Below are 24,714 nucleotides of genomic sequence, written 5' to 3' on the forward strand. Positions count from 1 at the left end.
GGAAATAGCTCAAGTTTTCTCTTTCTCTTTTGAATTTCACTTTGGATTCATAAATTTTGTTTCATTTTATTCTATGTATTATAATCTGTTATCATCATTTTTTTTTTTGAGGTTCAAATTTTCTTTTTTTTTAATATTTTATTTATTTATTTGTCAGAGAGAGAAAGAGAGCACAAGCAGGGGGAGCAGCAGGCAGAGGGAGAAGGAGGCTCCCCGCTGAGCAAGGAGCCTGATGTGGGACTTGATCCCAGGATACTGGGATCATGACTTGAGGCCAAGGCAGACGCTTAACCAACTGAGCGATCCAGACATCTGTGGGGTTCAAATTTTCATATATTTGATCGGTAGGCAACCACTTCAAGCTGGCTCCTTTGTCCTCTTGGTATGATCTCATTAGTCTTTGAGCATTTCCTTGCTTTCTGGCATGTCAACATGTTCCAGGTTGACCTAGTACTTTGGATGCTACAGACCTGGAGTCATTTCTCAAAGGATCATTTTCTCTTTTTAGTGGACAGTAGTATTTAGAAACCAAGATCTTGGTGCTAGTTGTGTTTATTGCTATGGAGTGCATTGCTTCTATGCATAGATGGGCTCCAGAGCACACCTGAGTCTTAGCGTGCAAATTTAACTCTCACCCAACCCTAAAACTATATTTTTAGGCTTATTCCAATTACTCATACAGTAATCAGAGTGGTACTTTAAAATGTAAACTAGACCAGATTTTCCCTGCTTAAAATCATCACATAGTAAACTGCAGCCACATTGGTCTTAGTTTCTGGAGGTGTTCAAGATAGTCCATTTTTAAAAACCTTATACTTTAAAACTTTCAACTTTTTGTGTATATTTTATAATGCACATAAAATGGTAATATGCTAGTACACACAATGTAAATATAACCAAATAAATATAGTTGGAGTTGTGTGAGCAAAAAAAATTTAATTGATGACATGCCTGATCACTTTGGAATTTGAAAACCACTACTCTAATCCTGAATTTTCTCCTGGGGGCCTTTGGACATGCTGTTTCCATAAGTAATTTACAAGTTAATTTTGTCTCTCCTATAAAATTGTGAATACCATGCATGTATGGACCATGTTGTTTTACTTCTTCATTGTATAAACCATCACCTAGAATAGTGACTAGCACATGGTATTACTCAATACATATTTGTCAAATAAGTATTGAATAGAATAAATAGAAAAGAGAAAAGGATGGGAAACACAATTTGGCCCATTGACAAAAATATTGCAAAAACAATTATTTTTATATGCCATTTATTTCACATGTGAACTACTCACTCACATACTACTACCACATGAGCAAATCAGCTGGTAGGCAACTGGTAGGCTGAAAAAAAGAACAATGTAATAAACAGGAATTACCATGGAGGGAGTTACTGCAGTTTTAGAATATTTTAGGGGTAAATAGATTAATTAGAAACTAGAAGAGGTCAGGTTGAACATTCTGTCCTTGAGTAGGCCAACTGGAGTATCAAAACTATTTTAATTGTTTATGTATATTCCATAAAATCTTGATGGTTTAGCTGTGTATCATACATAGCAGACTATCTCTACGTAATATCTGACTATCCTTGCGTCCATACTCCACCGTATTTAGGCCAGATCTGTTGCACTTCTCTCGGAGGAATTTCTGGGTAATTTGAGCAAAGACCTAACTTTAGGGTTTCTTGGCCCTCCCAAATGTTTTGTTTCTTTTGGGTTTCTGTGGGATTGAATTATAATAAGCAAACGTCTCATTGTGGGTGCAAAAATGCTCCCTGTTAACTTCATTTTAGAGGGGCATGGTTCTAGAGGTTAGGCGACAGTAAAATGAGCTTAGCAAAATTAAATAAAATTTTCTTCCACACAGATTCAGCAAATTTTCAATTGCTAGTAGTGATAATAGTGTCATGGGTAAGTCAGCTATCTCTGTAGGAGAGGTTTGCTCTGAAATTAGTGGTGTTAAGGAATCTTTTTGTGAAGGTTTTCCTAAGAAACCTAGAATTTACATTTAAGCCCCCTAACTGATGTCTCTGAATTTCATGTCTTTCTGTGCAATTCAAAAATATGTAAGTCAAAATACATTTCTTGTGGTCAGGGTCATCAATGGGAGAATTAGAATAAAGAGACAAAGATTATATAAGCCCTCACTCCAGGGACCCTCCATTTAAATTCAGGTGAAATTTTATTATAATGAATCCATGTAAGCCTGGTTACCAGAGATAAAGGGAAGAAGAGTTGTTTAAGGCTTTATGCATCCATTGTGGTATGCGGGAAAGGGTAGGAAGACAGACTCAGTATCCCCACTCCTTCATATAGTGGATTTTGAGCATGAAATTGCTCAGGATTTTTTTTTTTTTAATTTACTTATTGACTCTCCTACTCTCTTCCCACCGGTTTTTTGTTCATTCATTTGTTTTGTTTTTTACCTTTTTTTAGTTCTAGTCACAGAATTGTAGGTTCCCTTAAAACCTCAGCTAAGGTGAGTATTCTTTTTTCTTTTTGCATGTTGATTTAAAAAATACAAGATGTTTTGTTCAAAAGTGGAGCAAGTTCGGATTCTTTTGACATCATTTGGTATTAACGTGATTAAAATCATTGGGGCTTTTGTTTTCCCTTTTCATTTCCCCTAAACTGTAATAGTTAATTTATAGTTAGGCATTCAATATAGAATATTTCAGCAAGAAACATTCTTCTGATGGTTATATTTTTCAACCTTTTTACTGCAATTGCAATAACATACAATTAATGACAATTATGCTTTGTGTAGTATGAATTATATTTTCATTTTTGTCTTTAGTATAATATGTATGACAAGTTCATTTTCCCTGTTGAACTCACTTGCTACTTTCACATGAGGAACATGTATTCCATTCCTCTATTCCGATTGTCTTTTACTCTATAGGGAGTCCTGACAGGGCTAGAATGATCTAAGAAGAATGATTATACTACACCTAACTAAAGTTACCTTTTAGCGCTGTGGCTATTTTTTGAAAGGATTCATTCAGAACATTTCTATGAGGGAAACAGAGATTAGGCCAATTTTGTCCTCCTTTTCATCAACGTCATCATCATCATCATCAAATGAAATATGTAGGTTTCCTCGTGTCTGGCAGAATCACATGTAACTTGAAAATTATTTGATTTACTGTACTTATTCTCATTGGTGGCTCCAAGAACAGCCAGAAATTTAAGAAACACCATTCTCTGGAAAACTCTCTTTAGAAATCATGATTGATTGAACTCGAAATCTTGATCATCTCTAGTTCGGAGGGCATGCAGATACCATCAGATTCAGAACTATACCCAAGGATTCAGTTCAATCTCTGCTCTCTGATGATAAAACTCAATTGATGAGATGTAAAAACAGACACAGAGACACAGCCCGTAGGCTGCAGTATTACTGGCAGATGTGGCCCATTAGGCCTGCCATGTTTTGCTTTGTTTTATGTGTTAACCAACATCAACAAAGATATTTTAACTGGAAATCTGGATTCCTGACTCCTATTGAAAAGTTAAAACCCTTACATCTCTAGGTTTCCATTCCTACAAGGTAACCTGAGGCTGTTGCACAGTCCCTACCCTTCACTCAAGTACAGTATACATGCTTGTGTCACATGTTTTAAGGCATTCTATTTGCAACTGTTCAACACAAATATGCAGTGCGGGCTAGTCAGGCAACACGTGTCCTGGAAGATGTTGTGACTGTAAAGTCCCTGAGTCTGTTTCCTCATCTGTTCAGTGGGGCTGAATAAACCTCTTTTGATGCTCTCCTGTGATAGTTGTGATTTCCAACTGAGAACATGCATGGAAAAACACTTTGAGTTGCTACAATTGTAAAAACATGTTAATTATATCCATATATATATAAAAAATAGACATAATTTGTCAACTCAATTTTTGAGTTCTCTCTGCTGAGAGAATAGTATTGACACCACGGAAGGAGTAAATAGAAAAAAAGGAACCTCTCCTTGGTCTGAAGCAGAAATATTTTGTTTCATAGGCCGGTATCATGGGAAGAGCCTGGTATTGAGTTAGAAGTGCTGCATCGACGTCCTGGAAGCTGTGTACAAGTCAGTGAACCTTCATGAATCTCATTTTCTTACCTACAAAACATGGAAGACGGGACCTGCAATCTAAACTCACAGGTGTGTGGTCAGGATTAAATGAAATACAGGATATAAAAATAATTAGTAAATGATAAGACATTATTCTAATGAAGGCAATAATAAGTGCTTAGTGATAAAATATGAACACATAAAGTGGACTAAGAATATTTACAAGCCTAATATTTGCACACTTTAAGAGTCTGAAGAGATGACAAAGTAGTTTTTTTTTTTTTTTTTTTTAAGTTAACTCTATCCCCAAGGTGGGACTCAAACACACCATCCTTGACATCTAGGGTGGCATGCTTTACTGAGTGAGACAGCCAGGCACCCTGACAGAGTAGTTTTGAATTAAATCAGAGACTGGGCCTATTTTGCTAATTAAAATAAGCTTGCAATTTGTGTTTTATATCCGGAGCATGCCTTTGTTGTGAGAGGGATTGGGTATTTCACATGTTCTTCAGATTACTTACTTCAATATAATACATGATGTAAAGTTAAATTCAAAAAGAGTGCAAAAAACGTGTTATGATTTTGCGATACAAAAAATCTCAGGACATTTATTAGAGCTGGAAGGAATCTTTGAGATGATATTTTACAAACCACAAAACAGAAGAATAAAGGACTTCTGCAAGTTTTCAGAGCCATGAAGTTCCAGAGCCAGAACTCAAAACCAGGGGTTTGGACTCCAATGTTCTTTCTGCTACACACACCACTGATGCTGGGGCAACTTCTGGCTAGTGGTACTGAATGGAATCGTTGGATATTTAGATAATCAGATTAGGTTGGAAATGTAGGGAGGGAAAGGGAAGGAGAAGTGTTAATAAGATCACTGTGAATTATTAAGTAGGTTTAAGGGTAAACAGCTCCTGCAAAGGAAAAAAAAAGACTTTGTATTCTTTTTCCACACTGGTAACCCCCTCACCACTCTACCCCTTTTGCCCTTCTTTTAAAGCCTGGTTACTACCTTTACATTCTCAGACGTTTTTCAAACTTTCGTATGCCCTTGCAGTCCTGGGACACTAGGAAGATTCCTTCTCTGATCAGCACGAGAGAGCAGGACAGCTCCTCCAGGAAAATGAAAACTTTCCAAACCCCCAGAGAGAAAGAATGCAGCCACCGGGACAAAATTTGTACCGGAGGCCAAAAAATCGCCCCACCCCCACCCATCCATCTCCGTCCCTCCAACATCTGAGAGCTTGAACTTTCTTCCCTCTATTCCCACAGCCCCAAGGGAACTGTCTTGAGTCCTCGTTATAAAGAGGTTTAGGGCGTGAACTAGGTCATTCTTCCAAGTGTCTGGGGGTGGGCTGCCTCTGGAATTAAATTTCCCCTCTCCGCTGGCTTCCAGTTTTCCTCTTCTCTTCTTGGTTCTGGAGGGGCAGAGGCGTTCGCGCGCCCCGGGGCTCATTCGGAATTGGTGCCCAGGAGGAGGCTTTTGGGGAGGTCGGTGGCTGGGCCGGGTCGCTAGGGCCCGTGCTCGTTCTCTTGCAGTTGGCGAGAGTTCTTGTTGGCCTATGGAGACCGGTGTCTTTCGCGCCCACACCCCGGCCCCCCCGCCCCCCACCGCGTCCTGCCGCCTGGGACGGGGGTTTCGGAGACCTGGAGGAAAGCAGGCAGGCAGAATGAGGGCTTCACCAGAGTCGGACTGCCTGGCTTTCCACTTCCTGGCCCCAGAGAGCGGAGGGCTTCTAGCTTCCCCCAGCAGCCCCCCGCGGCCGCCACCGCCGCCTTCCCCAGCAGCGGCTGCTAGATGACTGCGCCGTCACTGGTTGGATTGGAGCTGGCGGCTCAGACGGGACACCGGGGTGGGGGAGTGGGGGAGGGGGGGTGTGGGCAAGGGGGAGGTCACTCTGGGCGGGCGCTCCGGGGACCCTGCGCTGCCCCCTCCAGCAGCTGGAGCCGCACAGCAGCATCAACAGTCGCCGCCGCAGCCACAGCGGCCACAGCAGCGCCAGCGCGAGGCTCGCAGCGCTGCGCGGCGGAGAGCGGAGGGGCGGCGGCGCCCGCGCCAGCAGAGCCGAGCCGAGCCGAGCCGAGCGCGCAGCCTGGCCGCCGCCGCCGCTCGCAGATGCCATCACAGCAACAAAGAGCTTGCTGAGCCGAGAGCCGAGGCGAGAGCTCGCCTGGAAACCGCGGAGCGGGCTCCGCGAGCTGGGCGGCAGCCGGAGGAAACGCGCGGGGGGTCTGGGGGAGGGGCGGGGGCAGAAGATGGCCAAGAAGAGAGGGCCCCCCAGCATCAAGGGTGAGTTCCGCTCCGTTCTCACCTCGGCCCATCCCACCTCCCACCCGCGGTCCGCCCCCTCGGTCCTGCCTGTTTACGTCTACACTCTGCCAGGTGGAAGGTTGCCTGCAGGGGAAGAGTTTGCCTTCTCCGGGAGGTGGAGGGACCTCAGCAGTGCTGAACCTCCCTTTGCCTCCGGGGAGACTCTGACAGGAGTTTGTCCCCTTTTTCTAACCTGGGGAAACCTGGAGATTCTTTCTCTCACCCCACCCCTTTCCTACTCCGAGAGCTTGGGTATCTGTTGCGCGTTCCCCCCTGAGGGCAGGGGGGAGAAAAGAGACTCCTGGCTCGTAGCGTCTCGTCCTTTTAGGAAACAGGCTGCATGTGTGTGCGTGTGTGTGTGTGTGTGTGTGTGTGCGCGCGCGCGCGCGCGTGTGTGTGCCAGAGAGAGTGAGTTTTTTCCTTGGCCTCTCCTATTCCCTCCTCCCAACCTCCCCCCTCCCACCGCCCCTTCATCCCTAGGGTGACAAGTTCTGCATTCATTTTCCCAACCTCCATCCTGAGGAGGTGGTAGCTGTCTGCCTCTCCTTTTGCCCAACGGTCAAGAGGAGTTGCTACCGGTCGGGTCCCTGCAAGGCTATTTCCCCCTTCCCGACCTGGGTAGGCGGACAGTGACTCTGGCCGGCAGGCCCCCCTGTTGCTCCTTTGGAACCGGGTGTTCCAAAGTTGGAAAGTTCAGGGGAGGAGAAGCGATGACACAAAGGACAGGGAAGAGCTTGTTGCTGGGATGGTCCAGGGCACTCGGGAGGGAGCCTTGTGGGCAGCAGCATCGGGCTTGGCGGGGCGGGGGGCGGAGGGGTGCGTCCCCAGGACTCGCAGAGCGCTGCGCACTGGGAGCTGGTGTACCGGCCTCGGGCGCCTGAAGCGGGGACTCGTAGAGGTCGCAGGTCGCCGGCTCCCTCCCGCTCCCGCACTCTCGTTGGGCAACCGGCAGTGGCCGTGAGATTGTCTGCAGCACTGCAGAGAGGTGGAGGTCAGCTCCATGCCGCTCATGCGGAGGATGGTTGTGCGCCTGGGGGTGGGGGACCGGACCTCAGCAACTTGGGGAGGAGGAAGGGACAGTGCTTGAAGTTGGATTTCGACCCAATGAGCCTCTTGGCCCAGGAGGCGGAGACTTAATGTGCCTTAGGGTTTTATAAAATAGGGCTGCCCCTCTGAGATGGGAACGGGTACATTATTGAATATAACGACGAGGTTACAGCAGCGCGCTCGGCTTTGACATGCTTCTTGCTTCCCCCCCAAGTCCTGCTTGTGGGAGCTTAGCGCCACTCTAGAGGTCACTAGGGGGACACAACTTTATCTTGGTGCTTCAGCTTGCTTGTTAATTGTTCTGGGGTACTCAAATCACTTATTGGAAAGGGTTTTAAATCATGATCCTTAATCTTTTGGAAGATGTTACTACAAAACACCGGTATTCTGTTTTTCAAACTGTCTTTTATATATATATACACACACACACACATATATATATATACACATATATACATATATATACACATATATGTCATATCCATATATATCCATATATACATACATATATAATTTTATTGCAATGTGTTTTCTTTAAAATATAGTTCCTGTAAAATAGAAAAGACCTTATTACCTGATTTTTTGCTCTTCCAATGAATTAGTATATGTTTATAGTGGTAGACTACTGAAGAATGAGAGAATGTATTCATTTACAGCTTCTTTACCATAATATCAGATAATTACTCTAAACCCAGATTGACAAGGTGCATTAGTTGCACTTTTGTTTAGCTCCTTTTTTATGGAACCATATGGGCCAATGAGCAAAACAGAAGGACTGGTTTTCAGCACTGCTGATGTGGGTATCCATTGGCAGGAATACATTTCATATCCACCCCAAACCTTGCAGATTGTAAATGGTCCGTGAATAGTGGAAAAAATTTCACAGTTTTACAGTACATGCTTAGAGACAACCTTACTCTTGAAATTAACCTGGGCAGAAGCACGCATGTGCACACACACATACACACACATGCGCACACACACACACTACAAAGGAGACCAAATTAATGAGAAGTAAACTAGTATTAGAGGTTTGATGAAAAAGATACCTCCTCTTTAGTCTCCCCAACCCCCAAAAAAACACCAAGAAATTTTTGTTTTGGATGCCAGGACAGGAATGTGTGTATTTCCTTACATTTAATTTGATAGTGAAATAATTGAAGAATAGTGATTAATAGAGTTTTGTCATTTAAGTGTTAACAGTTCCTCTGGAAGACTCAATAATCAAGCTTTCCTAAAATGAGTGGTTTCAAGAAATTTCTTTGCAGTTTTTTAAAAATAAGGTTCCTTATGCTACATGTTTTCCTTAAAGGGAAAGGTATGTTATTTAGCTCTTACTGACTTGTAGGTGTTTTCTCCCTCTCTACTAATGTTAAGTTTCTTTTTTTTTTTTTTTAAACCAGTTTATTTAATTCTTAGAAAGAAAGATGCTTGTTTTTCTTTTTTAAGCCTTGGAGTTTCACTTTAGCAAAGCAGGTTTAGTGGTGATACTTTATAGATAACAAAAGCAAGCCCAGGAAGTTGTAATCCATTGACCTGCCTCAATTTTTCCTTTTAAGAAAAAAGCTCTATAAAAGCATCTGACTGCAGGCTTGCTGAACTGCTTGTTCTCAGACATCTGCTTTTAAGCTACAACTAGCTAAATGGGGACTGCCTGGTAGAAAACCAAATTGCTAAATTGCTAGGCTTTTTTTTTTTTTTTTTCTTTTGGCAGCCTGCTGGGGTAAACTTTGCAGGATAATAAACCATAGGTTTAACAATATTCTATGCTGTGTTGGTTATCATCTTAGGAGAGCTGCTTCTCTGCTTAGATACACTGCATAGGGGAAGAGATCATTTGTTGGAGTGTGTGACAAGCAAGTTGCTCATTGGCTTCTGAAGTCCTAGCAATAGATACTACATACCTCGAGCAGCTAGAAATTGGCCAAAGGCAAATGTAGTTTCTTAACACTGACAGAAGAATAAGATGAGTTGGCAGTATTTCTCAAGGAATGCAGGCATTCATTTGTGATACCTCATCAAAAGGACAGCTTTTCAAAAAGGCAAGTGGAATATTTATCAATCCAATATTTATACTGTTTTATTGAAAAAATGCTGTAGTCCATGCTCAATAAAGGTCTTATACACACAGGTTAGTTACATTAATTATGGTGATATTAACCACTGCCCCCCTCCAATATTAGTACAGGATTTCTCAATTATTTAAATTTAAAGGTTAAGTTACGCTTGGATTCATCTTCATGCATTCATTCAGCACATATTTATTGATCACTGAACACATATCAGGTTCTGTGCAAAACATGAGGGACACAGTGATGAGCATGATAGACAATGAACAGCAAGTACATTAGTGGGGGGCCTAGGAGAAGAGGGCAAACACACACGAACAAAAGAATTTCACGGTTATGATACCATGAAGAAAGTAAAATAGGACCAACAAGCAAAGGAAAAGAAAAAGAAAGAGAGACAAACCAAGAAACAGACTCTTAACTATAGAGAACAAGCTGATGGTTATCAGAGCGAAGGTGGATGGGGGGATAGAGGAGATAGGTGACGGGGATTAAAGAGTACACTTACCCGTGGAAAAAAAGAAAATAGGATGATGTGCTAGAAAGTGATTGTAGGATTACTTTAGATTGTCTGAAGAGGTGGCGTTTGAGGTGAGAACCAAATGAAGATTAATTTGCATGCCAAGAACTGGAACATAGCAATGCAGGTCTTAAGGCAGAAATGATGTTGCAGCTTGGCATGTTCAAGTATGAAACGAAGGCCATTTTGGCTGGAGTGTAGTGTATGAGGTAGAGACAGGTACGGAGAGGCCAGATCTTTTTGACCCTAAACAGGAGAATAGGTTTAATTTTAGGTGCAGTGGGAAGCCAACTGGATAGATACTCATTAGATGTTTGGTATTACATTCTTGTCCTTGAGGATGATTTCAGAGAGAACAGCTTTCATATGTCAGGCAGCAAGAATTCCTGTTCCCTCAAAGGTCCTTCTAGCAGGACAAAGAAATAATTGACATGGGGGTGCCTGGCTGGCTCAGTTGGTGGAGCATGCGACTCTTGAGCTCAAGGTTGTGGGTTCAAGCCCCATGTTGGGTACAGAGTTTACTTAAAAATAAAATCTTTAACAAATGAAACAAATTAACATGACACAGATTAACAGGAAAAAATCAAATTTAATAGGTGTACATAGAGAGACTCCACATAGATATGGAAATTCCAAAGATGGGCAAAATGAGGAATATATGTCATTCTGAACTAAGGAGAAGGGGCTAGGGGTCTGGAATTTCAGAGGAAAGAAATACATTTCACAGGGCAATAAGGAGAGCAGATGTTTGGTAATTAGACGTTTGCCGTGCCATATAGATGGGTCACTCAGATAAAATTTATGTCTGTTAATGACTCTTATTCTGGGAAAGACCCTACACATATATCAACTCCTTAGGCCATGTAAAGCAACACAACGGACTTCACTTTTCTAAAAGGCCTCGTTTTAGTCAAGTGTCCTCTCCTACTGCTTACCAAAATATACCTATAATATTTTGGACTGAGATGTTGATAGAGTTTCTAGAAATTTCTACTTGAAAAACAATTCTAAAGAGAATGAGTACTAATTCAACATTGTGGTAAAGATTATCAGGTTAGCTAGCCACCTAGCAAGACTCTCAAAGAAATTGAGTCTTTGGAAAAACATACTGTAATGTTAGAAAGGAGAATTATAGAGTCTGGAATGTGAGTGTGCGGTAGGCGGAATGCGGAAGGCAGCAGGAGGGACTCCTAGGTAACGGAAAGGAGTCCATGAAAGAAGAGTGATGGTGGGAAAGGGGACATAGGAAAGCCTCTAAGACAACATCAGCCAATTCATGATTTTGCCAAGAGAAGCGGAAGCCTGATGTGACAGTGTTCCAAAAGAAACACTCTAATTCAAGCACAAAGGAAGTTGAAATCAGGGTACCTTTATGCTTTTGACTGATCTTTTACTTGTGAAGCATTTATAACAATAAAAGCATACAGGCTTTTAAAAGATCACTTTGATTTTACTTAATCATTATTAGGTTGTTCTTATGGATTACAGACCTCACAGATGAAAGCGGCATGAAAGAATTAATGATAAAAACTGCCATTTGTTGGAGGGAGCTGCTTGACAGCTAGTTAGCAGGGAAACTATGTTCTTGGATCTCTGATCTTCCCGTGGAGATATTGGCAGGGGGAGGGGGGAATGGGGTGTTTTGGATGATTTTCTGCTCCCTAAGCATTTGTGACTAGAAAGTGCTATGGTATTTAGGGAAGATATAAATAATAATTATTTTAAAGCTCTCCACTGCCTTCTTCCACCTCCAAACTGTCTGCTTCTTTGCCAAGAATTAATACTGAGAATATACTAAGAATTTTTGTCGCATCAGGGCTTTGTTTAGTCTCTTCCCTCTCTTTCTTTGTACTCCAAGTCTCCATTTTGAGGCTAGCAAGGCTGGTAGGACCTCAGGGATTATGTAACTGAGAATGGATCTGGCCCTTAGTGATACTGTAACACAATGTGTTTGTGACATCAGCTCTTTTTCATACTATTGAGAGTCATAGTATGTTAGAGTTAGAAGGAATGCTCAGTGCTCATAGAGTTACTAGAGGAATGATAGAGGTGAGTGATGCTGCCACATAGGAATAGTGTACGTCTGTAAGGAATTTGGTCAAGGTTATTATTTGTAAATACATATTCGATATAAGCCAAGATTTATATCTCGATTGTGTGTATATATGTGTGTGTGTGTGTGTGTGTGTGTACATGTATACATGCAATTATATATTATATATACATGTGTGCATATATACATTTTAAATTTGGTCAAGTTTATTCTTTTTTTTTAAAGTATTTTTCACTTATTTATTTGAGGAGAGAGAGAGAGAGCGAGCCTGTGATCATGAGATGGGGGAGGGGCAGAGAGAGAGAGAGGGAGAAGCAAACTCCCCACTGAGTGTGGAGCCTGAGGAAGCGGGGCTCAAGGTGGGGCTGAACATGCAGCTTGATGCAAGGCTGAGCCCAAGTCAGACACTTCACCAACTGCGCCACCCAGGTGCCCCAAGTTTACTCTTGGTAAAAACATATTCTGTGTAAGTGCAGATCTATATCTATCTATATCTATATCTGCATCTTTATACATTATATATATTTACATATACAAAATAGAGCTCAGTTCCCAATTTATATTCACACTTCACTCTTTATACATGTGAATGAATATTATTTGCATTTTACATATGAGGAAATTGAGATACAAAGACATTAAGTGCTTTCCTGAGGTCTAAGAGTAAATTGTGTACAGTGGATAGAGGCTTAACCAACTCCAGTGACTCTTTTTACTTTGACTACATCCAATATTTTAATATCTGTTCATTTCCCTTGAGGTTCATCAAGTCTAACATAGAAAGGTAGATCATCATGTTTTTTTCCTGCTGAATCAAGAGGATGATATATCTTCTTATACTTCCTAAGAAATGTCACAACCTTATTGTTGGCGATCCACTTTTAAAATTAAACATCCGTTAACAAAAAATGTGCTCACAGATGCTGAGGTAATATTGTATAATGGTTTTAGGGCTCTCTAGAGATGGGGAGGCAAAACAAGGTGAACAAATGATCACACTTTTTGGAGTGGTATAAGTAGGAGAAGATGCATCCAAGTCAACTCTGAGATGAATTGAGATGATTTTGCTATTCGTGTGACGAGCCATTTGACTGTTGTGGTAGCCAGTCTTCAAGATGGCCTTAATGTCTTTTGTCTACTGGTATTCACAACCTTAAAATTTTCTCCTCTCGCACCGAATCTGGGCTGACCTGTGTGACCAGTAAAGTATAGTAGAAGGCTACATAAAGGCATTGCAGATTCTGCCTTGCTCTTCTGTAGCCTTTGCTCTCTTATTTTGCTTACTTTGGGGAAAACCAGGTGCCGTATTGTGAAAACATTCAAATATCCCTTTAGAGAGGCCCACGTGAGAAGGAGCTGAGGCCTCCTCCTAAGAACCAGCTTGCCAGTTGTATGAGCGAACTGCCTTGCAAACAGCTCCTCCAGGCCAGTTAAGCCTTCAGTTGTCCATTGCCTCAGTCAACATCTGACTAAACTTCATGAGAAACCCTAACCCAGAACAGCCCAACCAAGCTGGTTCCAGATTCCTGTATCACAAGAACTGTGAGAGATAATGAACAGTTACTGTTGTGTTAGGCCACTAAATTCTGGGATAATTTGTTGCATAACATTAGATAATGAATATATCTCTAATTTATTATTTTTGCATCTCTATCTTGGGAGATAGAGACCCCATCAGTTATATAAGTATTAGGGGAGATACTGGGGAAGAATATTTTTTTAAAAAAAACCCTCCACTACAATGGGATTAATTTACGTATTTATACAGTTATCTTGAACCCTATCTGCCACTTGCAGTCTCCTGGAAATAAAAAGAACACTAGTTCACAATCTTCCTTACTAATCTCAGCACTGGCCTTGAATTTTAGCCCTCTTTCCTACTTCAGTGAATTGGGCAGAAAACCTAAAGTTCTCTTTTCCTGTTTTCCTGGAGTTTCTTTTAGCAGCCTGTTTCCTCTCCCTTTTTTTTTTTTTCTATCTTTATCCCTAGCCCCTTTGTTTCTCTTAGTTTAGAAGGTACCTTCCAAGTAGAAGCCCCACTGAATTAAATATCAGAGTGGTAAAGAGAACATAGAAGTCCTAAAATCCCCCAAACAGCCCGAGACTTCACAGCTGAAACTGAAAAGACAAGAAGTCCCTTAAAACCTAAAATCTTCTGGTAAAATCCTCTCCAGTTATATTTATCTACTCCTTCCTACCAAAGAATCCCTTCTCCCTCCCAGCCCAACTAGTGCTTTGATGTGTAACCAGGAAAGTGAGAAAAAGGATAGAGAAAAAAAAAGAAGGCTGCCATCCCTTCTATTTCAGGGTAGGATATCAGTCCACTTTATTTCACTCATTCATTTGACAAATATTAGCTGAACACTTACTCTGTACTAGGTGTAATTCCGAGGGACTTACCAGAGAAGAAAATGGAGACTTTTTGAGGTTTCCATTCTAGATAGGAGAGACAGACAATGAATAATAAACATAATAAACAAATCGTTGATATTAATTGAAAAGCGTTGTAAAAAAAAAAATAGAGCACAGTGAGGGGGATTTGGAACACTGGCAAGGGGATGATGGAACGGGTCAGCTGTAGGTAGTAATAGGATGCTTAGGGAAGACCTAATTGAAAGGTAATATTGGAGAGGGTTAAGTAGTTATTCGTGGCAGGGGAATAACCTTCCAGAAGGAGAGAAAAGCCAGTGCAAAGACCCGAAGATTGGAGTCTACCTGGAATGTTTGATAAACAGAGAGCAGGCTGAGTGGATTTAGAAAGGAGAATAGAAATAGGAAAGGGGATCAGCAAGATGAGGGAGGACCAGATTCCATTAGGCCCTTTAGACAATTTAAAGGACTTTACCTTGGGGGTGCCTGGTTGGTTCAGTCAGTGGAGCCCTCTTGATCTTGGGGTTGTGAGTTCAAGCCCCACATTGGGCATAGAGATTACTTTTAAAAAAATCACTAGCTTGTTAATAAAGTAAAATAAATGACTTTGACTTTAACCTTGAATGAAATGGGCACCGCTGCAGGTTTTTAAGAGAAGAGTAATATGATATGACTTAACATTTTATTTTTTTAAGATTTATTTATTTATTTTAGAGAGCATGAGCAGGAGTGGGAGGGGCGGGGGGAGGGAAAGAATCTTAAGCAGGCTCCACACCCAGTGGGGAGCCCGCCAACACAATGGGACTCAATCTCAGGACCCCAAGATCACGACCTGAGCTAAAACCAAGAATCAGCCACTCAACCAACTGTGCCATCCAGATGTCCCATGACTTATATCTTAATAGAATTGTTGTGGCAGCTCCGTTGAGAATATCCTATAGGTGCAAGGAGAAAAACTGGAAGACCAGTAAGGAGATGTTTGCAGTATTTCAGTTGAGAGATTCTGGTGGCATCCATTAGGGTGAAAGCAGTAAAGGACATGAGAAATGGAAGGACACTGAATGTATTTTGAAGGTGAAGCTAATGTGGTTTTCTGAATGAACAGTGTGTGTAGGGTGAGAGAAAGATAGGCATCATGGATGACTGCACAGTTTTTGGCCTGAGTGACTAATAGGATGGAGTTGCCATCAATGGTATTAGAAAATTGTAGATGGGGCAAGTTTAGCGGGAAGGACTGGGAGTTCACTTTTAGACGCATTTGGGTTTGAAACTTTTATTTGATATTCAAGTGGAGGTGACAAGTAGGAAGTTGGATATATGAGTCTGGAGTCTGGGAGAGAGGCAATTTGGGAGTCATCAGCACAGAGGTGGGATTTAAGACCACAGACTGGATGACTCACTAGGAAGTGAGTGCAGATTGAGATAAATGCCCTGAGCCCAGGATTGCTGCGTTATTAAAAAGAAGGGGAGAAGAGAAGGAAACCAGTAAAGGAGATTGAAGAAGAGTAACTAGTGAGTAAGGGGGAAATCAAGAGACCGTGGGGTCCTGGAGCTAAGGGGGAAAGCGTGTGGAGGAAGAGAGGAATAATCAACTGCGTTGAATGCTGCAGGAAGATGAGGGCTTAGAAATGGCCACTGGACTGATTAATGTGAAGATGACTGCAAACCCTGACAGGGGTGCTTTCATTGTAGTGGTGGCAGTGATGGTCTGAAGGGATCAGGTTAAGAGAGATGGGAGGAGGGTTAGAGACAGCTTAGTTCACTCCTTTGAAGAGTGTTGTTGCAAAAGGAGCAAAGAAAAGGTGTTGTGGCTGGAAGTGGGAGAAGCAGTAAAGAAGAGGATTTGATTTTTTTGAGATGGGAGAAATAATAGGTTTCATTCCTTGTGGTGTGTTACTCTTTGCTTTTTGAGGTGGTCTTTAACCTCTCTTTTACTATTTTACATTTTGGCTGCTTTTTATGACAGTTCCCTGGGGAGATAAGGAAGAATTCGTGTAGAATGATTTTCTATAGCTGAACTATGTTTCGTTTTATCTTTATTTCTTTAAATAAAGTATCTTTAAAAATATTAAATATAGCATTAAAAGAGGTATATAAATGGACCTCTGGGCAAAATATTTAATAAAATAGGCCACAATAGGAGAAAGTTGCCAGGAGAGAAAGGTTTACCAGACATCATGTTTCTGGCTGTAGTAGTCTATTCTCTCAGGAGGAAAGCTCAAAGGAACTAAAGAAAAATTGAAAAATACTATAGTTCTTCACTGGAGGCACTTTTGCAGTGTCTGGAGGCAGTCTTGCAGTGTCATAATTGGGGTAGTGCTCTTGGGCTCTAGAGGGTAGAGACCAGTAAGGCTGCTGAACATTCCGTAATGCCCTGGACAGTCCCTACAGCAAAGAATGATCTGGTTTGAATTGTCAGTAGCGCTGAGGTTGAGCAATTCTGATGAGCCCCATCATTTTCCCATTCTTCCAGAGAGAAGCTAGGAAGCTACTTCTGAAAAAGGAATCCAAAAGAGTTGGCTTTACCTATCCCATTCTCTGTTTAGACGAGGCACAACTTTTTAACAATTAGGGTTCAAAATAAAAACATTTCTTTCTTTGCTTTGCTTTCTCTTTGCCCCCTCCTTTCTCTTTTGGTCTCTTGTTTGCCATTGGATAGTACGGCTTTTTAATAAACTTAGGTTTCTCATTAGGGCTTGTGATATTAGAGGAACATTAAAGTCACAGTGAAAAATCCCTGGTTCAATCGAGGAACCACAATTTCACATTGCTGACTCCTGGTCTGCATCTGTCTGCATGTTTTGTGAAAGAAAGGATCAGGAACACAATGCTTTGTTAAGCTCTGGCTCTATATCTCTTTAATGTGAGAGGATGAGTAGCCCCCCAGACTACTTTTCTGTGGCTTCTTTTGGCCACGAGGACTTTAGCGGAGAGCTGCCCTCTTACTAACCTTATCATAGAAGGAAGACTGACCAAAGTCAGGACTGGTCCTAAAAGCTTGAGCAATTTGCCTGTAGGAACAAAACTAATACAACACTATATGTTAATTAGATTGGAATTCAAAAAATAATAAAATAAAAATAATTAAAAAAAAAGAATTGCCATATTCAGAGCAAAATTTTTTCCCAAAATTCAGTTTTATAAGAAGCAATTTAAAATGTGTACATTTTAAGATCTTAAAGGATGGGTTTTTTTGGTGTAAATTTTGTAGATCATTAGTTTGTGTTTCAGTGTTCAAATCCAGAGACAAAAAAAAAAAGATTTTGAAATTGACAGTAAAATTTTATTAAAAATTTATTATCCCTTCAGGTTTGCCTTACAAAAAACTCAAAAGGTTATCTTAAAGTTAACCTATGATCATGTACATTTTGTAAGTATTAGTTAAAAAATATCAAAAGTCATAAAATGAAAAAAACACTATAAAAATATATACTTCACAAATTCAAGTATTAGCAGTATTTTTCAGTTTGAATTAAGCTCTTTTTTCTTCTCAGTCACTGTTCTCAGCCTCTTCTTCACAGTTCTTTTGTTTGGCTGCACAAAAATGTCATCACATTCTTTTCCCATGGCAATGACATTGATTCTGCTGATGTAACACCTTTACTCTAGTGCAAGAGTATCAGTGACTAAAGAAGAACCATTATGTTGTTAAAAAAAAAATCTCTGGTCATAAATAAATGTGTCCAAACGCATCTTAGCTGAATGGGGTAGGACAGACTTGAAGTGATAAAGAATAGTATTGAAACCTACCTCTTCCCTCGTCGTTCTTAACCACTAAGAAAATCTTACATTGAAATGTGTACTTTGTAAACCTTTATGGAAACTCTGCACTGAATAATTATCACACTTCTCACACACTAAGCTTGTATTTAGTAATCTATAAAAACAACACAGAGACAAAAGAAGGACATATGCTTCACATGCCTAATTCTAAGATCAAGACTCCTTATGTTTTAACCTCTAAATTCTCACTGCCTGATTCCGAGTTAATGTCCTAGGCGTGGTGGAGAGTAAGCAAATTAATAGATTATACACAAGTTTATATGGGTCAAGAAAGGCCTGTAACCTGTTTAACCTATTTGGGAAGCACAATTTCAAGTTTTGGGCAGCATTAAATGGTAGGAAATCATATAAATTAGAAACAACTTACTAAAGCAAGTCTTTAAGGAATTCTTATGGACATTTTAAAGCTAATTGCTTATATTAAAAGGACTGAAATATCTTTTGAGTGTTTAGAATTTTTGTGAGTCTAGACTTCCTTTCCTGCAGTTGGTCCTATTTAAAGGGGTTTTATGCTTCATCTTGTATTTCTGAAAAGTGGTTTTTTTTTTTTTTAAATGTATCAAAGCAGAAAAATCTTGAGAATTGCCATTGTTAGGCCAGTGGTTCAATAATCAAGTCGGTGGGGAGGGGAAGATGGTGAGATTGTGTTCTTAAGTAACTTTATAGGAGAGCTCTTTATGAAGGATTTCCTGAATAAACATGCAGTCTTTTGATTCCTTTAGATATGCTAAAACTTTTTCTTGAAATCAGCCAGACCCTGAAATAGCACCTTACCCAGCTTGTGCTATTTTGGCCCCAATAGAAGTACTTTTGCTGATTGGTGCTTAGCTGATGTAACACTGACTGATATCGAGATACTTGACATCATATTAAGTTCGCAGATGTTATTTCTTGTGCTGATCACTATTTCACAGAGTATTTGTGTTATGAGAACCTGATGGAGAAGTTTCTCAGAAATGTCACTAGCTAACTATGGATAAACAGAACTCATGGTGTCTCCCACTATGGGCAGACAGCTGGGAAGCTCAGAATTGAGTCTGAGATTTTGCTCAAGACTTGTAAATCACGCACTTGTGGATTTATTTTGTTTCTCATTGTCTCTCTTTATATACTTCGTTTTGTTGAATGGTAGGTATCTCTAGAAAATATTTTAAATCTTCTTTGAAACAAGTGGAATTATAAACAAATTAATATTGGCTGAGACTAAACCCATAGAAGTTAACTAATCTGCTCAATTACAAACTAGTAATTTGCAGAGCTTTTGTTTAAACCTAGATGTAGCCCCAAACAATTTTGTACATATAATAGAACACTGAAAAGGTTTTGGGAAACAAATCATCCTACTGTTCTAACCCCCCCCCCCCTTTTTGCATCTAGTCTTTGTTCATGTATAGTTCTCCGTAGCTGTTATTTTATTTTATGGCATCTTTATCCACATGGTTTCACAAATTGAGAATCTGAAGTTATCCTTGATTCTTTTCCCATGCCTCTGCTCTGCCCTGATCCAGTCAGTCACTACTATCAATCCTAAGTATCTACTTTTCTCTAATTCAGAGGTGGAACTGAGCACTCATTATTTCTAGTATGGCTTGAACCACCTATACACTAACGGGTTTTCTTGGATTAGACTTACATCACCTCCAATTAATTTTTTCACTCTATGGGAAATATGATACTCCTACAAGGCAAATCTGACTACTTTATATCCTTAAAATCCAATAATGGCTCTTCATTACCACCCCAGTGTAAAAATCAAAATTCCACAACAAGGCATACAAAGCTCTCTAAGATCTGACCGATGATTACCTTTTCTGTTTCATCTCCCACCACTTCTCACATCTATCCTAAGGTTAATGATCCTACCATTCTGACACTGGGGACTACACACATTCTTTTATGCTTCTCGGTCTTTGTGACACTGGATTTTTTGGTAATGCTGAAAGTCCCTTTTTATCTTTCCAGCCTCAACACAAATGTCCCTACTTTCTCTATGAAACTTTCCCCATCTTCCCTTCTGGCACTCCGGCCCTGCCCCCCTACCCTACAGGCCCAGTTAAGCGCTTCCTCTTTGGGGCTCCCAGACTTGCACATGCTTCTATTAGTGCTCTTAGATGATTTAAAATGTTGAGTCCATCTCCTTTCTCAGTCCTTCTGTGGGTCTTCAATTTTGCCACTGCCCTGAAGCAAAAGGAACCAAAAAAATCTGACAAAATCAGTCAGTGCCTTAACATCCCAGGGTCCAAATGGCACCAGCACCATAGCTGACCCCTGCCTCCCACTGTTCTGGTGACACTGTTCTGGTGACACTATCATAGCTGACCCCTGCCTCCCACTGTTCTGGTGGCACAAAAGGTATATAAATCACTGTTCTAGTGACACTATCAGGCAGTTTCAGGCCAGCCAGTCTGTGCTTGGTGCCTGAGAGAACAGCACCCTATTCCCAAGCCAGTTGTCTAAAAGCTTTCTGCTCTTTCCTAGGGCTGCTTTCAGTCTTTTGGTATCTTGACTTAGTTTTCTTGGATCAAACCTGGATTTGTGTAGGTTGTCATATGCCCCGATTTGGACTTGTGTTTTATTGGATTGCAACAAAGGACTGCTGCCTCACACTGCCTGGGTTTGCATGTGCCCATTTGCTATCCACTTCTCTAGGGCCCTCTATAGATGTCCACTACTAGGCTAGGAGCTCCTTGAGGGTCCTGATTGTGTGGTATTTATCCTATAATCCAAAATGTCTGTATAATTCTGGGCATGTCACAAATACTAAATGACTGTATCTTTGCATAAATCAAACATACATATTTCTCTATATTCTTCATAATTTTAATGGTTTAATGATAATCAGTTGCATTGTTTTAACATAAACACCATAATTAACTGAATTTTCTAGGTTTTCTCTGCAAATACAATGGTTTAATAAACATCTGTCCCTGTGTGTGTATGTGTGTGTGTGTTTACTGTGTTGAACTATCTCTTTAGGTTAAAGAGATCCAGTAGTATCTGAGCCTAAAAGTTAAGTGTGGCCTGTTAAAGGGAAAGTGAGTTTGTTATTAATATATCTCGGAAATTGTACTGATTGGATAGTACCAAAATCTGATGTTAGTTCCAAATTCTAACAGTATTTTAATAATGTTATAAATTATCAGAAAGTTAGCTAGAAAGTTATTCCAAGGTCTGGTATGTAATAATAGCTTGAGTTCTAAGAAAAAATGTACAGAAGAAAGTGATGCTAAATCATTTCCTTTAACTGGAACTCCTAAGGTTTTTATATTCATTTTTCTTTTTGTCCTATTCTTCCTTTATTGACAGTATATTTTCACATGAAAATGAAATTAAACTGTAAATGCCTTAAAGTAGAGACTACTAAATCTTTATCTTGGTGCCTAACCGTAAGTGTTCAATAATAAGTAGTTGAATGAATATATGAGTGAATTTTAGGTTGTAGTTCTTTTGCAGTGAATGGAATAGAGTACTCATGTGTGCCATGTGCCACTAAACTGAGACCCATAGATAGAGCTCAGAGCAGGTGTTGCTTCTTCCCATAGCAGGACGAGTTCCCCAGACCATGTCTGAATAATCCACAATGTGAATCTATTTCTGGATAATCAGGAGCTGTTCCTGTTTTTCTTTCTTTCTTTCTTTCTTTCTTTCTTTCTTTCTTTCTTTCTTTCTTTCTTTCTTTCTTTCTTTCTTTCTTCCTTCCTTCCTTCCTTCCTTCCTTCCTTCCTTCCTTCCTTCCTTCTTTAATTTATTTATTTGAGGGAAAGAGAGAGCATGAGCAGGGGGAGGGGTAGCAGGAGAGGGAGAAGCAGACTCTTTGGCTGAGCAGGGAGCCCTATGAGGGGCTTGATCCTAGGACCTGAGCCAAAGGGAGAAACTGACTGAACCACCCAGGCACCCCTACTGTTTTTACTTCTTGAAGACTTCAAATAGGGAACTGTTTAACTCATCTGAAGATTTTTACTGCAGAAAAAGTTGGTTTCATGATCTACAGGGAATAAAAAATTTCTGGGTCAGGGCCTTTGAGATGTTTTTGAAACACTGAAGTCTGGTATGTTTAGACAGGAAAATTCTGATTTAAAAATATAGACAATGGGACGAGGGTGGTGAACAAGGCATGAAAGACTGCCCTTAGGCAGTGTCTTTTCCAGAGGATACATCACTGTCACCTAGAAACACTCTTTAGTTAGTTTCTAATAAATGACTTTTCCACATTTGGAGTCTTTAAATCTCATTACTCTAGAATTATTTCTGAAATACCTGGAGAAATATTTTTTTCTCTTCCCTCCCTCCCTTCCATCTTCCCTCCCTCTCTCCTTCCCTCCCTTTCTTCCTTTGGTATAATTATTTTCTTATTTTGGGTTAGTCTTGGTTAACAAAAAGTAATTTATTGAAAACGGTTTCATTAAAAACTGCAGCTATTTAATACCAAGTATGATTTTAAGGATTATCAAATTAATTTATATATTTGTGTTTAACCTTGTATGTTTCACTAAAATCTGGAGCTAAATATATTTCTTGAAAAACTAACTTGACATGCAGGTTGTTATTATTTAACATTGTGATTTTAATCTTCCTTTTCTTATTAAAATGATTTAAAAGAAAAAGGTACCATATGCCCCGCCTACCTCTGTTGCATAATTAGCGTTCTTCCAAGGTATAAAACCTTTTTAGTGTTAACTCATTAATCTTCAGGAGGCAGAGAAAATTTGTAGATATTATTTTCCCCATATCTAAAGATATGAAAGCACCTTTACCAAAGAATTTGTGTTCCTTATTATCAATCTACACATATCACTTGATGATTTCATTATAATTTTGAATGTCAGTTTACATTTGACACATGGGCACTTTTAAAAAAGGTTGACCTACAAATGGAATATTATTAATACTGAGGTTCAGCTTTCCTAACTTTTAGTCTTATTATTTTTCTACTCTGTAGATAGTCAGATATTATGATACAAATGAGGAGAATTCTTTTAACATTTCTTTTCATTTGAAGACACTAATGACATTTGGATCTGACTTAGAGACTCTTGTGCTATATTTAAACATGGTATTTTCTTCCCTTTTAGAACTTCGTTTTTCATTTCAATTTTTCAAAAGCTGATGTATTTCCATTTGTGATGTCAGTTTTTCTTACCTTCTTTAATATTGATTGTGAAATTCATGTGACTGGGGTCCAGCACATTTTAAAAATAATGTACCTTGAAATACTCATCAATATTAAGGTCTAAAGTTTTAAGATAGTTTTCCACCAATTTCTGATTAGCAAGCTATGATATGTATTTATAAGTCATCAGAGTTAAAACCCCAGGATGTGTTAAAAATGGAAGATTTTACAAATGGGTTAGCTTAATTTCTTTTTGCATAAATAAACTTAGGCTCAGAGAGGTTGAAATTACTTTCCCAAGTTACACAGCCAGAACTTGGACAGGTCTAGATTAAAATGACTTTTAGTTCAATGTTGCTTTCAACATGTGCTCTGGAATTGGCTCTATTGTCTATGGATGACATGGCAGATGGAGCTAGAGAGGTCTTTCATTTATAGCCTGTAATTAGAGTGGTGTGTGTGTGTGTGTGTGTGTGTGTGTGTGCGTGTGTGTGCATGCACACACATATACACAGTACAAGAAAGTAGAAGAAAGGTGCTTTAATTCTACTTACTCATGCTTTAAGTCTTTCTATACCTCCTTGGGCTTTCACTTGTTATAACATTTATCAAACCATTTTAATTGTATGTATGCTTATTTTTCTTCCCTGCTAGACCATAAATTTCATGCCTTGTTCACAGGTGTACCTTTGATGGCTACTAGCAAAGTGTCTTACTCACACTTAGTGCTTCACAATAATTTGTTGAGGAAATAAATGAATATTTTTTTAATAAGAAAAACATTATGGAGTACATATGGGGATCGGATATCTTATTTTAGAAAGAACAATCCCACATCTTAATTCAGTTTCCTATTATGCCTGGTCACATGTTCCCAAAATGATTTTTCTTTCCTTTTCTTTTCTTTCTTTCTTTCTTTCTTTCTTTCTTTCTTTCTTTTTTAAGATTTATTTATTTGAGAGTGAGAGATTGAGGGGGGCAGAGGGAGAGGGAGAGAGAATTCCAGGCAGGCTCCCTGCTGAACGTGGAGCCTGATTTGGGGTTTGATCCCACGACCCTGAGATCATGACCTGAGCTGAAACCAGGAGTCTGACACTCAACCGTGTCGCCCAGGTGCCCCTGGAAATGGTTTTTTAAAATATTTTAAACATTTCTCAGATCCTACCTGCTTTCTTTCTTTCTGGCTTTGCGGTGAGACAGATATGTGTTAAAATTCCAGCTATAGGATTTTGAGCTAAACTTAACCTTGTTGAACTTTACTTTCCTTATGTGAAAAATGAAGACAATAATACCTACCTCACAGGACTATTGTGAGGATTAAAGAACATAACAAATGGGGGTGCCTAGGTGGCTCAGTCGTTAAACCTCTGCCTTTAGCTCAGGGCGTGATC

General features: G+C 40.0%; 1 protein-coding gene across 7 annotated transcripts in view; it reads left to right on the plus strand.

Moving 5' to 3' along the window:
* The window catches only part of SLC44A5 (solute carrier family 44 member 5), a 374,691-nt gene that overhangs the window by 45,276 nt on the left and 304,701 nt on the right, over positions 1-24,714 (plus strand). For 5 of the 7 annotated variants that reach the window (XM_048220289.2, XM_057310554.1, XM_057310550.1 and 2 more), the window contains exon 2: positions 4,003-4,147. Coding sequence is in view for 5 of the 7 variants with exons in the window: in XM_057310550.1 (XP_057166533.1) it covers positions 4,087-4,147 (61 nt within the window). In the remaining 2 variants the exon portion in view is untranslated. Of the gene's footprint in view, positions 1-4,002; positions 4,148-6,042; positions 6,351-24,714 lie in introns of those variants that run through there. The other 2 variants (XM_057310551.1, XM_057310553.1) reach the window with 1 other exon arrangement.

This window comes from Ursus arctos, unplaced genomic scaffold (assembly GCF_023065955.2).
Source record: "Ursus arctos isolate Adak ecotype North America unplaced genomic scaffold, UrsArc2.0 scaffold_12, whole genome shotgun sequence".
Classification (NCBI taxonomy): Eukaryota; Metazoa; Chordata; class Mammalia; order Carnivora; family Ursidae; genus Ursus; species Ursus arctos.